This window comes from Leptodactylus fuscus, chromosome 1, assembly GCF_031893055.1.
Source record: "Leptodactylus fuscus isolate aLepFus1 chromosome 1, aLepFus1.hap2, whole genome shotgun sequence".
Classification (NCBI taxonomy): Eukaryota; Metazoa; Chordata; class Amphibia; order Anura; family Leptodactylidae; genus Leptodactylus; species Leptodactylus fuscus.
The window spans coordinates 127,350,600-127,365,024 of NC_134265.1; the positions used below are offsets into that span (position 1 = coordinate 127,350,600).

A 14,425-nucleotide genomic window follows, 5' to 3' on the forward strand; every position below is an offset into this window, starting at 1 on the left:
TATATCTTGGACATTTAAAAAAAAAAAAAATCTTATCTATAAAAGCATATTGATGAGTTAGAAGACCAAAATTGGGTGTTTTTTTTTTTTTTTTCCTTAGGTAGACCTACTGAAAAATAAAGAGGAATTTGAGGTAGACATTTTCTGCCCGCTGGCTTATATTGCAGAACATCAGCATCCTGTTGTGGCTTTCCACCTCTGATTAGTCCTATATACGTGAGTCTAACCAGTGGGGAATCTCAAGTTGCAGCTTACGAATCAGTTGCAAAATCTGTGAGCAGGAACAAGGATTGTTATAAGTAAATAGGGCTCCTTATCTTCTGGGTTATTCCAGCAGGTAAAGGCCTATTTAGAAAAAAAAAAAAAAAGTGAGTTCCTTCAGGAGCCTGGGGCCCCAGCACTGGTTATGCTGGATGCTGACGCCGGCCCTATGGAAGACAGTACAAAGGTGGTCGGTCTTGATTGAAATGTGGCACAGATGAAGCAGTAACAGGACAGAGCTGAAAGGGAGTGATTAATCTGTGAAGGGCGAGACTATCCTCCAAACGTCTTTCCAGAATTGGTCTACAACCGGGCACTTCTCCAGTATGCAAAGGGGATAGAAAGACTTAATCTATGCAGCTTGGAGGGAACTGCGGTTTCCAAGTATAGGAGACAGGGGCGAAGGAAGTGGGGCAAGGTGGGAGGTCCTCAAGAGGTTGGCCACCACCATTAAAGTTGGGGTGATTGTAGGGTGCGTCAGTATTGAGTGTGGAAACACCTCAAGACATACCACCATAAAGTGGGGGTAGGCTAAAGGAGGCCTACATTGATACCCACAACTTGGAGTGTTCATGGCGATGCCAGTCCATCATCATGGGATTTTCTCCACACCACAAGGAGTGGAAAAAATACCATTGACAATGATCAATGCCAAAGGGGTGGAATATAAGAAAGTGATCCAGCTAAGCATGTTAGGCTACAGGATGAAACAATGAAGGCTCCAAAAGAGGAACAACCAATCCACTGTGATGCTGAACATGCTGCACCTAATGCAGGACATTTAGGTCTCTAAACAGTGCTGGAATCACACTATTTCTCCCCCAGATTTTTAAAGGATGTATAGCGGGTAAACCCACAGGAGTTGCGCTTCCCAACAATGAAACCATTTGCTGAATGTCCTTTGTAGTGGATCCTGATTAGATGCTCAGTCTCTTCAGGTACCACTTTCGGTTTTTTGCCAACAGGGTGAAGGTATTACTGGTCACAAGACCTGGGTCACCATTCCCTTGGTTTTACAATCCTCAGGAGAGATTCGATCGTATAGCAAATGTGTAGACGAATACCAGTGATTACCATATGACGAATTCCATAATGAGTCAATAAAAAGCAGGGAAGAACATGACATTGCCGATAATTCTTTTGTAATGGGACCTGGCAACCTGGTCAGGGTAACAAGGTGACTTCAGAAGAAGAGAGTGCTGGCAGTGATGATAGTAATGATTCTAGACAATCCTCAGCCCTAATAAAAGCCTTCCCAGGGCAGACCTAGGGGAAGCTGGCGTGATGGGAGTGGTGCCATTGGTGGTGGTAGTGGCAGACACGTTTTCTCCCGTGTGGGAGTTTTTTCTACATTGTCAAATGATAAATCCATGGCAATGTGCTAGGTCTTCAAGCAGAAACTTAGCCATGGTTGTGCATGAACAAATGTAAGAACGACATGTCTAATAAGATGCCATCACCATCTTATTTGACGAAATAGACAATCCTACTCCTTCTCCCCTTTATTTTCCTTGTATGCAGGACACAGCTACACCTAGCACATGGTTGTTGTTATCATCATCACCAACTGTTTGTCCTTCTACTCCTCTTACACAACGTCAGACATGAGGGAATGTGTGTCCAGGAAACAGCAATATGTGCCCAGTCTGCAACTCATACCTGGCCAAGCTACTGATAAAGTCGTTGCTGTACCACTTAGAGTATTCCACTACATTTTGCCAACTGATAGCATATGCTCAACCTTGATGGAGGGCACATAGCCGCCATTTTTTCTCTAGAAAGCTGTCCCTGTTTTATATCAAGAGGTGGTGGAAAAAGTGGGCTTTTCCTTGGCCTTTTATGGCCCACTGGGTCAATGTTTTGAGCAGCAGTGGCCACTGTCCAGAAACATAACAAGTCCAGGTCCTAATTACACCCCGTTCGTGCACGTCCAGTTCCAGCACCATGCAGGGCCCACCTGGATTCTCCTCTGTTGACCATTGACCGCCCCCATCTTCACCAGAGCATTACTTTCACTCCTCATTCTCCCGCTTTTTATAGGTGTAAGATGAAGCACTGACATGCTGTTTTACAATGAGACTGGATAAGATGAGCCACACAGCAGAGGAGCTGCTTTGTTGTATCATGCTGGATGGTTCCTTGATAACTCCAACTAGGCAGTGTTGCCAGTGACAATAGCACTAACATTGTTGCAGCAGTTGGGGTGAATGACATATTGACCCTGAATGGTACATGTACTGAATCTAGTGGTGCGCTGTTTTTTTAAATTTTTTTTTAACATGTATAGTAGTTTAAAAGAGGTGCTCCTCATGGTCAGAAAGATCTTATGTCACAGTTTGCCTTTGCACCGCCTTATTTACAATATTCCAACTTGGTGGAACTCCACCTTAACCCCTTCCTGACATCTGCTGTACTAGTACGGCGGCGCCGGGTGTTTAACTATGGCGGCAGCTCGGGAGCCGAGCAGTCGCCAGAGCCACCTGGTGTCTGCTGTTTCATACAGCAGACACCATGCGCTAATTTAAAAGTACTTAAATACTGTGAAACACATACACATTAGTTATCCCTGTGTCAAAAACGCCCGCTCTACAAACCTATAAAAAATATTTTTCCCGTACAGTAAACGCCGTAGTGGGAAAAAAAAGTCAAAAGCCAAACCGACATTTTTTCACTGTTTTGCCTATGATAAAAATTTGAATAATAAATTATCAAAGCAAAAGCAATTCCCCAAAATAGTAGAACTAAAAAGGTCACCCGACCCTGCAAAAAAGTCGCTCTATACATCCCCGTACACGGAAGTATAAAAAAGTTATGGATGTCAGAATACGGCAACTTTTAGAAAAAAAAAAAAAAAATTGGCAGTTTTGGATTTTTGTTAATGGGTTAAAATGTAAATAAAACCATATAAATTTGGTATCCCCGGAATCGTACCGAAACATAGAATACAGGTGACATGTCATTTTGGCTGTACAGTAAACGCCGTATAAATGAATCCCCTAAGAAAATTCCACAAATGCACTTTTTCTTGAAATCCACTCCATTCTGAATTTTTTTTTTCCAGCTTCCCAGTATATTGTACAGAATGATTAATAGTGGCATCATGAAGAAAAATTTGTCCCGCAAACATTAAGACCTCATATGGCTCTGAGAGCGGAGAAATAAAAAAGTTATGGGGTATGGAAGGGGGGGGGGTGTCAACAACAGAAAAATGAAAATCGAAAAATGCTGCTGGTGGGAAGGGGTTAAATATGTTGGAACATCTGTGTGAGCAGCAGAATGTTGTGAATGATTACTGCATGCAGCAAACCGCTGGAACAATCTGTCATTGGAAGCTTATAAGAGAAGTGTTTCGACTTCTCAGACCCTTTGAACAGGCCACCAAATTTGTCAGCCGTGACAACTGCAGCATCAGCAATGTGATCCCTTTATTATATATCTTACAGGGAACCCTTACACTCATGCAATGAAGGAAAGAAGAGGAAGAACAGTTTTCTACTTCTTAGTTAACCTTATATCCCTGAGTTGATGCAAGGGGAACTGGAGGAAAATGAAGATCTGGGTCAGAGTCATGTTGAAGGAACTGGGACTCCCAGAATGGAAGAGAAGGAGGAGCAGGAAGTCTTTCCTTTGGATGCAGTGGGGGGCCAGGGGAGGATGCTAACCCTTATTTCTACCAAGATGATAATGATCATAATGATGATCACCCTAGCCAAGAACACCAACCATAGCATGCCTCTGGGTCTGTGCAAAAAAGCCAAAATGGGGGAATTCTTCCCTGCCTCCCAAAGGGAAGAAAAAGTGGAATATTATCAGGATAGGTTGTATAGCTTGCTACAGCTTTTAGGGAGACCACTGCACCTCACTCAGCCAGCACTCCACCTCCTCTGCCAATGCCACAGCTACAAGTAGCACGAGTAGAAGCAATAGCATCAGCCGGTACAGTATCTTGAACATGATGAAATAAAACATTTTCAACCTGCAACGCTAACTGGAGCCACAACAAGCAACAGACACCCACCGACTGCACCAGCAGGTGCAAACTTACCTAGAGTGCATCTATATTTCAGCAAAAAAATACTGACCCCATGGATTTCTGGGTAAAAAGGTTACAGCAGTGGAAGGAGCTGGACCAGTTTGCCATGTTAAATCTTGTCTGATCTCAAGCATAATGGTCTAGAGCAGGGGTCCTCAAACTTTTTAAACACGGGGCCAGTTCACTGTCCCTCGGACCATTGGAGGGCCAAAATATAGTTTAAAGGGATTCTACCATTAAAACTGTATTTTTTCTCAATCACACGTAGGAATAGCCTTAAGAAAGGCTATGCTTCTCCTACCTTTAGATGTCTTCTCCATGCCACCGTTCAGTAGGAATCCCAGTTTTCGCCGGTATGCAAATTAGTTCTTTTGCAGCACTGGGGGTATCCCAATGCTGCGAAAGTACTCTCCAGCGCCGCCTCCATCCTCTTCAGGAATGGCCTCTCTGCACGTCTTCTTCCGGAGCTGGGTTCAAACTTCTAGGCCTCGGGCAAAGTTGACTGCGCATGCCCGCGGCCACAAGAAAATTGCCACTTACTTACTGTGTATGCGCACTGCAGGCCCGGGACTAGACGGCTACTAAGCAGGACTGGCAGTGGTGAACCTAGCGTCCTGCCTGAGTCGAACTATAGCAAGGCATCCCACCCGCATCATAGCCCCCCACCTAATTTGGATACTCCCTCTCCCATTGGCAAAAAAACAACTCTTTTTCTGCCCCCCACAATAAATAACTCCCCTTATTTTTTGGCCCACAACCGAATAAGACCCCCTTTATCTGCCCGCGCTCCACAATAAATGACCCCCTTTTTTTCTGGCCCCGTACATGGTATATGACCCCCTTTTAACTGGCCCACCACATGGTATATGACCCCCTTGTACTGGCTCCCCACACAATACATGATACTCTTTTTCTGGCTCTCCACACGGTATATGACCCCCTTCGTTTTAGCCTGCAAGCAGGACTTCTCTCCCTCCGCATTTTTTTAAATCTTTTTGGGCAGAAACACGACAGATCCCATTATAGTCTATATGGGGTCCGTGGATTTCAGAGGATAAAAACTATTTTAAGCGGATTAACTTTCTGCATCAGTGGGGTGGAGAGGGACACTCAATTTTCAATCTCAGGGGGCGTTCACACTTGTGCTCGTGTCCAGTGTGTGCATTCCACCGTGTTTCTGTCTTTAGCCCTGGCGAAACTGAACAGGGGACGAAACCAGGTGATTAGCTTTAAAACCCATTTGATTGAATGGGTTTGTAAAGGTGACCACCAGTGTCCGCCTGTGGCCTGTCCGCGGGGAAACAGGTTTTATCAGCCGGACACAAAGTTCTGCATGTCTGACTAAAAAAAAAAACGGTTCCCTGCAGACAGGCCACAGGAGGACACCAGCGGTCACCTTTACAAACCCATTCAATTAAATGGGTTTTAAAGCTAATCGCCGGGTTTCGTCCCCTGTCCAGTTTCGCCAGGGCTTAAGATGGAAAGTGTGTACGACCCCTGAGGTGTTATTTATACTCCAGTAAGAGATTATAGTGCTTTACTTCAGCGGGAACAGTAGAGTCTGGGATCCAGGAAGGTAGCAAACTGTAGCAGTGGCTTTGCCCACTGTAATTTGGGCTGCGTCAGGTCAGGTCACGTTGCTATGGTGACCTGACTGACAAAGTGACGCGGAGGGGCGCAATTGACTATATCGGGCCAGGCCATGCACGCTTCACTTTACTTATTGGAGGGTACCACTCCTGATGTCTGCGTGTCCTGATCTGCCCTCGGTATCCTCCTAACATCGCATACAAGCGACGTGACAGGACACAGGCGGACACCGAAGGCAGAGCAGGTCGCACAGACATCAGGAGCGGTGCCCTCCAATAAGTACAGTGAAGTGCGCTCCATGGCCTGCCAAGAGCTCCCCAGGAGCTTCATTATAAATGCCCGCCTGTCGGTGGTGCCGGCAGGTGGGACGCGGGACGTAGTTTGAGGACCCCTGGTCTAGAGGGTGGTCAATGATGTGGATGGCGTTGTAACACCTAGAAGGATTAAACCATCCAACCCTATTGTGGAAAAAAATACTTTTGTCATAATGAATCAGGCATGGATCTCTGAGGTTTTTCACACACCTTCGGCTGGTACTTCCACCATTTCAGTGCATCATGATCTATTTACTGGACTACTGTAGCTGACAGCTACTCCTAAGCAGCTACCTCCACAGTCACCACTCAGGAATGTCCCGGCCTGGTCCATACTATACCACACTGTTGTTTCCACAGTGTTGGTATAAAAAAACAACAAAAAAAAACAACCATTTTAATTTCACTTCTGGTCCCATAAAGAGATAATTTTTGGTGACTTTCTTTTATGTTCAAAAAGCCAATTCTTCATCATTTTTCAACTAGGCTCAGAGTCATAAATTTGTCTCCCAAATAACAAGAGTGTATCACTTACAAGTCATCAAAATGGCCTAATTTTTATATAAAATCATCGCTATATGAAAACTAACTGCAATGTGTGTCTAAAAAACCATGGGCAAGCACTTCTACCAGGAAGGGTAATTTTTGGAGTGCTTTAAGTGTCTGCACATTGTATGGTTAAATTCAGATTTTGTATGCATTCCTTATTCGTTTTATCATATACATACATTTCACTTCACTTTCACATCATTTTGGCTCTTTTCCTTAGGTTCCGTTCCTACGGAGTAACGCGCCGCGCATTCAGACACGTATACACATGTCAGAGTGTAAGCGCTCAAAACAGATCCCATTCACTTCAATGTGTGCCGGCTTACGGGCTCTACACATTGAAATCAATAGGAGGTTTTTTAACCCATTGATTTCAATGTGTAGCGTGCGTAAGCCGGCACACATTGAAGTGAATGGGATCTGTTTTGAGCGCCCACACTCTGACACGTGTATACATATCTGAATGCGTGGCGCGTTACTCCGTGGGAACGGAGCCTTAGAGAGCTAGAAATTGGATCAATAGTTTCTTAAGAGCCCTGACAATGTCTTACACTTTGTTTTCTTAGACCTGAAACAAATCTTGGTCCTAAGCCATTTGAACCTGAAACAAAACGAATCTTGAGAGGTTCGCCCATCTCTAGTTGAGACTTAAAGGGGCTCTATCAGCACAATTATGCTAATAGAGCCCCACATATGCGTGAATAGCCTTTAAAAAGGGTATTCAGGCACCGTAAATGTTATATTAACCCCTGGTCCCGTTTTTAAATAAAAGCATTAAAACATATATGCTAATCATACCTGAACGTGCACCATGGGCGGGGATGCACGGTGCGACGTCAGCTTCGGGCATGCCTGCCTCTTCTGTCTTCTTGTAGTTACGCCCTCTGGTTCCGTGTCTTCTTCCGTCTTCAAATCCCGCGCCTGCGTAGTAGCGCTTCCCTCCGGAGCACTACTGCGCAGGCTCACTTGCCAGTCCCTGTAGAACTACACGAGCGTACTGCACGCTCGCGAACTGCCATTAAGTAAAATGGTGAGTGAGCCTGCGCAGTAGCAATCCGGAGGTAAACGCCACTACGCAGGCGCGAGATTTGAAGACCTCAAGCCGGAAGAAGACCAATAGGAAGCTGGCAGAAGAGACGGGACCAGAGCGTCACTCCAAGAAGAAAGAAGAGGCAGGCGTGCCCGAAGATGACGTTGCACCGTGCATCACCGCCCCAGGTGCACGTTCGGTAAGATTTGCATATATGTTTTTATGCTTTTATTTAAAAACGGGACCGGGGTTTAATATAACATTTACGGTGCCTTAATAGCCTTTTTAAAGGCTATTCACGCATATGTGGGGCTCTATTAGCATAATTTTGCTGATAGAGCCCCTTTAATTGTTCTGTGGTTCTAGAATGTGATGGATGTGGTATAAATGCAATTATCAATAAACTAAAGTTATGTAATATTCATAAAATGTATAATTGTAAGCAGATTTCTCCACTGAAGTTAAGTGAACACCAAGCGTATCTCACCTTCTCCAATGTAAGCCTTGCAGTCGCTCAAAGGGGTTAGATCCCCTATTGTCCTGATAGAGAAGATGCCCACTTTTCATACATTTATGTCATATCCTAAAGATGGAGTACCCAGTAAATGGATTGCTGGAGATTGGAAGAAAAGGGTGTTGTTTTTTTACCCCACAGAAACAGTGCCCCTCTTGTGCATGTCCTTGACCCACAATGTAATAACAGACACAGGCCACTAATAAATTTGGTGCTATTTCTAGAAAAAAAGACTTTTTTAAAAATCTCAAACTGGAATTTTCCTACTATTTCTTGTCTTTCTACTCAATATGGACCTCTTTAAGATGAGGCCGCACATTGCAGAAATGCAATTCTTTCAGCCATTGTTTGAAGTGCAGCAGAAAAAACTACATTTTAGTCCAAGCAAAGGGACTGAGATTTTATTTAATCTCATCCTCACAATGCGGAAAATGCTGCTTTGAAGAAGATATGAATATTTGAAATAAATCAGCTTATATTGTTTACCTGACATACAAAATGCAGCAGAAAAACAGGGAAAAACAAGTGTTTTTGCTGCGTTTTTTCAACTGCATTCTTAGGAAAGGTCATCAGTTGAAGATCAATGGGGGTCCAAAACCCTGATCAGCTGTTTATAAGGACTGCAGTGTCACTGCAGCCTCTTCCCAGAAACCAAGAACAGCTCCATACATTGTATAGTGTATGTACATAATCTCACAGCTCAGCCCTATTCACTTAAATGGGCTGAGCTCCAAACAGGTCTTGTGAATGTGATAACACATGGCCACTACGGCTTTAAACAGCTGATCTGCAGGGGTCCCAGGTGTTGGACCCCCCCCCCCCCCCCACTGATTTTCAGTTGATAACCTAGTCTAAGGATAAGTCATCAATTGATAAAGTTGGAAAAATCCTTTAAATTAATATGCAGTTTCACTTTTAAAACCATTTTCAGAGTTTATAGGGTCATTTCTATCTGCACGTTTATGACTGTATCCACAGGGTATGCCATAAATGCCTTCCATAACTGCAGGGAAGGGAAAGACAGCCATGTATGTGCGGGTCTCTCCATTCACTTGTGAGGGAGTTCAGAAGTTTGTCAAGCTATCTGTGGATATAACTTAAATGCCCAGATAGAACACCCCTTTAAGTACATTTATTTGCAGTGATTCCTTTGTGTATCTTTATAGCCCCCCCACAAAAGAAAGAAATCTGAAAAACCATATTATCACTGGTGGCTGTCACTGCCATCAGCTACATAGTGGGCAATTTACTTAGTAAATACAGTGGCAAGAGTTGTCACAATACCCGTCACATATGTCTCAGAATTGGGGCACATTCAATAGAAAGCACCTGCAGAGAAAATTATTTCTCTACTACTGCTCTCATTACCCCTATGGTCCTACATAAAAGGAAAGACTTGGGGACAAGTACAATGGAGAATTGCTAATAATGCACTTTGCATTATTCTGGACAGGGAATAACTCTTTGTATTCTATACATCTATACACTATATAGCATTGCACATATTCAGATCTACACAAATGCTAAGCAATTTTGAAAATACTGTATATACTCGAGTATAAGCCGACCCGAATATAAGCCAACCCCCTCCCCCCTAATTTTACCACAAAAAAATTGGAAAACTTATTGATTCAAGTATAAGCCTAGGAGCGGGGGGGGGGGGGGGGTGTTAATGCAGCAGCTACTGGAAAATTTCAAAAATTTTAATGGTTTTTGGGTGCAGTAGTTGCTGGGGAAGGGGAGGGGGTGTTTTGGTTGTCTGTCTGCCCCTTCCCTGAGCTTGAGGACTGGTCCCCCCCCCACTTGGAATTCAGCCTGGCTGAATATAGGGTATCTGCAGCGCTCCTATTAACCCCTTCCCAACGGAAGAGGAGCACTGCAGATACCCTATATTCAGTAGACCGGGCACTCTCAGACACAGGGATACCTAATGAGTTTGTGTTTCACAGTCATTTTCTACTTTTATATGTATTCTATGGAAAGGAGGGATTTAGAACATTTTACTTTTTTAAAGCTTCTTTTTTACACTATTTTATGGGAGATTCTATACATTATTATTGTGGCTGGTCATAGACCACCCCCTCCCCTCAAAAAAATGAATACTTTTTTTTTTTTTGCTTGACTCGAGTATAAGCCAAGGGGGGCTTTTTCAGCACAAAAACTGTTCTTAAAAATTCAGCTTATACTCAAGTATATACGGTACCTTGTTTTTCTTAAATTTTTAAAACAAGAAGTTTTCTTACCCAATGAGATACAGAATTCTACTAATTTACTGTAAAGGACAGTAATATGAGGAGTCGGGGTATGGCTAAGGGCTTGTGTGACTTACCGTATTTTTCGGACTATAAGACGCACTTTTTTTCCCCCAAATTTGGGGGGAAAAGAAGGGTGCGTCTTATAGTCTGAATGTGGCGCCTGGCACCCGCCGTAATAGAGAGGTGGATGTCGGCAAGGGATAGACGCCGGGGCTTGAGACATCGCTGCGCTCCTCTGCCCTGCATGAAGCCAGCAGCGGCAGCGGCGATGCTATTCCGCTCCTCCGTCCCCCCTGCCGCTGGCTTCAGGCAGGGCAGAGGAGCGATGTCTCAGGCCCCGGCATCTATCCCTCGCCGGCATCCGCCTCTCTAGTACAGCGAATGCCGGGTCAGTATCAGCGGCCCCTTCTCCCCCGGGGCCGGTCCCCACCGGCCCCGTACCTGTAGAGTTGCAGGCCGGCTCCTGCGCGGCGATATCGCAGGAGCCGACCTGTTCGGATGACAGCCGGGAGCCTAATGAGGCTCCCAGGCCTGTCACTGCTGTATTAGTCTTGCGGCTGGTCTCTATGACCAGCCGTAATACTAATAGACAGAATGTCTCATAGACGGCAATACAGTTGTATTGCCGTCTATGGGACTTGCAATCAAGTGACCGCAGGTTCAAGCCCCTGGGGGGGGAATAAAATAGTAAAAAAACAAACTTTAAAAATATATAATAAAAATATGAAATAAATAAAAGTTCTAAATCACCTCCTGTCCCTAGAATATATATATATAAAAGTAGAAAATCATATATCATAAACCACCGTTTTTTTTTTCAATAAAAGGTGATCTAAGAAATATATAGTCCCCAAAATGGTATAACTAAAAAGTACTTCTGGCCCCGCAAAAAAAAAACACTCTATGCGTCCCCGTACAGCTGCAGGGTCACCTGTCAATGTGGCCTTGCAGCTGTTGCAAAACTACAACTCCCATATATTAAATATTTTACCATTTTTTGCTTCCAAATTTTTTTTCCCTATTTTCCTCCTCTAAAACCTGGGCGCGTCTTATAGTCCGAAAAATACGGTACACCATTTATTCACAGAATAGGGGATAACTGGCTAATTGCTGGAGGTGCAGTCAAGGATACAATTATAGGGGGTGCAGAAGCAGCAATTGCTATTGTCCCCTGGAGCCTAAGGAGGCCAATAAGCCTTTCTACAATATAGAAGATACCATTGTTATAGAGAGCATATGCTAGCTTTAAGTTACATTTCTGGGTGTAATCACGAGAATGGGAGTCCTATGTCAACTGCTGCTCCATTCAACTATATGGGACTGTCCAAGATTGCCAAGTGCTATATTCGACTATCTTCAGCAGTTGCATAGAGTTGAATAGAATAGCAATGAGCATATGCAACCATAAGTGGAGGCAAATGGGAAGGAGGCATGAAACCCCCTTTCTTGTGATTAGTTGAAGTCCTAGTGGTGGCACCCCTAGCAAATAGATCCTTATATCCTGAAAGGTACCCCTTTCATGAATATAGAACAACACATCGAAAACAGATCAGAAAAGTATTTACAAAGTTAGGGTTTTTATATGGATTAGTCCTCATGTGCACAGCCATATTACGACTCTAGTTAGTCCAGAGACATACCGTAATAAAATTCTAGAGAGGTACATGAGCCCTCTACTGCACCTCCATATTCCTCCAATTTGCCAGCACGCATGAGTCCTAAAACAATTTATATTGAAAATTAGAATTGCGTATCATAATCTACTCTGGTCCTGTAGTTATTAAAAGATCTTCTCACCATCTTCCGGCCTGTTGTGATTCCAATGTAACAACTGATGTCTGTATCATTAATATACATTGGTCAGATCAGGACTTTGTCAGGTCTAAATTCACAATGTTATTTTAAAACAGAGTTTATTTCATTTTTTCCAAATTTATTATTTTTCTACAAGAAAAGAATAAAAAAAAATATAGAAATCTCTAAACGTGGAAATGTATTCTTTCAGCAGAATTCTAAACCATTTGGGAATGTGGAAGAAGGGGCATGTGTTTGGGGGTGTCTACTGGCGGCTGGGTCTGAAGAACGATCCAAATTATAATATCAAAAATAAAGTCTCAGCAACAACCAGAAAGGAATTTTTCTGGGGCAAAATAATCATTACTAGCTTGTCTATTTATCCTTTATTAACCCTATGTCTAGTGTTTCTCATTCTATCACTAACTTTCTGTGATCCTAGATCTATAGCTGGTTCTCTCGTCTCATAGCACAGATATGTTGCAAGCATTCTACCACAGTAGTGAATAGCACGCTCTCCAACCATCCTCACTACTGTGGTTTTAATGCTTTGCCTGCATCCACTCTCTTAAATTGTCTGTCAGTCTCACATTTATTGCTTACATCTTGTTATTGTACCTTTTGCAAACCACTCAATTTGATAATCAGATATTTTATGACTGCTAACCTTACTGTCCGTACTGCCACTGACTGTCTCTCCCAGGAAAGGGTATCACTGACTGTCTCTTTCTCTCAATTATACATCTTTCAAGCCCAGCTTTCTCCCAACAGTACCTTCCCTAACTCTCTCACATTCGACCTCCATTTTTCCTGTCTCTGCCACAATCTACCCATTCCTAGCTGTTACAACCACACACCCATTTTCTATGCTCCTCAATCACTCCTTCCAGTTTCTAGCTGTCTCCCATCTCTATCCATCATAAGTCCTTGTGTCTTCTCTATCTAACCATCACACTTCATCATGCCTAAACGTTTCATCTCTCTTTTTATGTGGATAATGGATTTTGGGCAGTTACAGGGCACTTCTCATACCATCTGCCCTTTAATTCTTAGTTCACTCAGTGCTTTCACATGGCTCTGGGCTGTCTCTCAGGCTAGGGCCTTGGGACTGTGGAGAAAGCACAGGACGGGGTCTTCCTCTTATATAACCTCCCTTTCTACGTGATCTCCTCCCATGATGTACTTGGAGATGAAGGCTCATTAGCTCCCCTACAGAAGTTACAAATGGACAGTACATGCAGCGATGAAAAGGGTTTCCTTGAGACAAATCCAAAGGCTCATGCTCTGGTCTTCCATTAGTTGGCTGATGTGAGGGACTTCTTCTCCTTTGTCCACCTCTACCAGGCATGCGAGGAAAAGCACTAGGACCCTGACCCTCAGTCACATGAAGACGGAGAGGTAGAGAAGCCCCATCTTCACAAGTTGGGGGCAAATCCGTGCACGAATTTGTCCAAGCTGCAGACACAGGAAGTAGTCGATCTTGCTGGGTTGCACCTTGTGGAATGTTCTTGCCCCTCAATGGGACACCTGCAGCAAGTTTGGAGTCCCGGTGATGTCTCTGTAGGTGGTATTTCAGAGATCCAGACTGAGTGCCAGCATATGAACAATGAGGGCACTTATAAGGTCGCTCTCCTAAAAAGCCAAAGAGAAAAACATCAAAATGTGTCTTAAAAATGCATATGAAACTCCTAAACACTTATGTCTTGCTCATGCAGTGCAGTTTATGAATCCAAAAAGGAGAAAAAGAAGGCCTTAATGAGTAACGTGTACACAAAAATTGTGAGCGAATAAGCTATGTAAGTAAATAAGAAGATAAAGGTTGGTAGAAATTTTACTACAATCTTAAAATTTGCAGACTGGGTCTTACCTGTGTGTACACGCAGATGCACCTTAAGATGATGGGAAGAACGGAAGGATTTGGCGCAAAATGGGCAGTCTCTACCAGTTGATCCTCGAGGTCGCTCTACCTGGGAGGAGTTCACACTCCATCCATTCTTATCTGGAGAATAAATGGTGGGTGAGTATCAAAAAAAGCACACAAATAACTTTCTCGAACGAGTGCCTGTGGAAGAGCAAATTCAAAAA

General features: G+C 43.6%; 1 protein-coding gene across 2 annotated transcripts in view; it reads right to left on the reverse strand.

Annotated features, from left to right (window-relative positions):
• Positions 1-12,534: 12,534 nt before the first annotated feature.
• LOC142206872 (zinc finger protein 219-like) overlaps positions 12,535-14,425 on the reverse strand; it is a 29,842-nt gene continuing 27,951 nt past the window's right edge. For both annotated transcript variants that reach the window (XM_075276635.1, XM_075276636.1), the window contains exons 3-4: positions 14,208-14,339; positions 12,535-13,972 (exon numbers count right to left, since the gene is read on the reverse strand). In XM_075276635.1, coding sequence (XP_075132736.1) covers positions 13,395-13,972; positions 14,208-14,339 — 710 coding nt within the window. In that variant the 3' untranslated portion in view covers positions 12,535-13,394. The remainder of the gene's footprint in view (positions 13,973-14,207; positions 14,340-14,425) is intronic.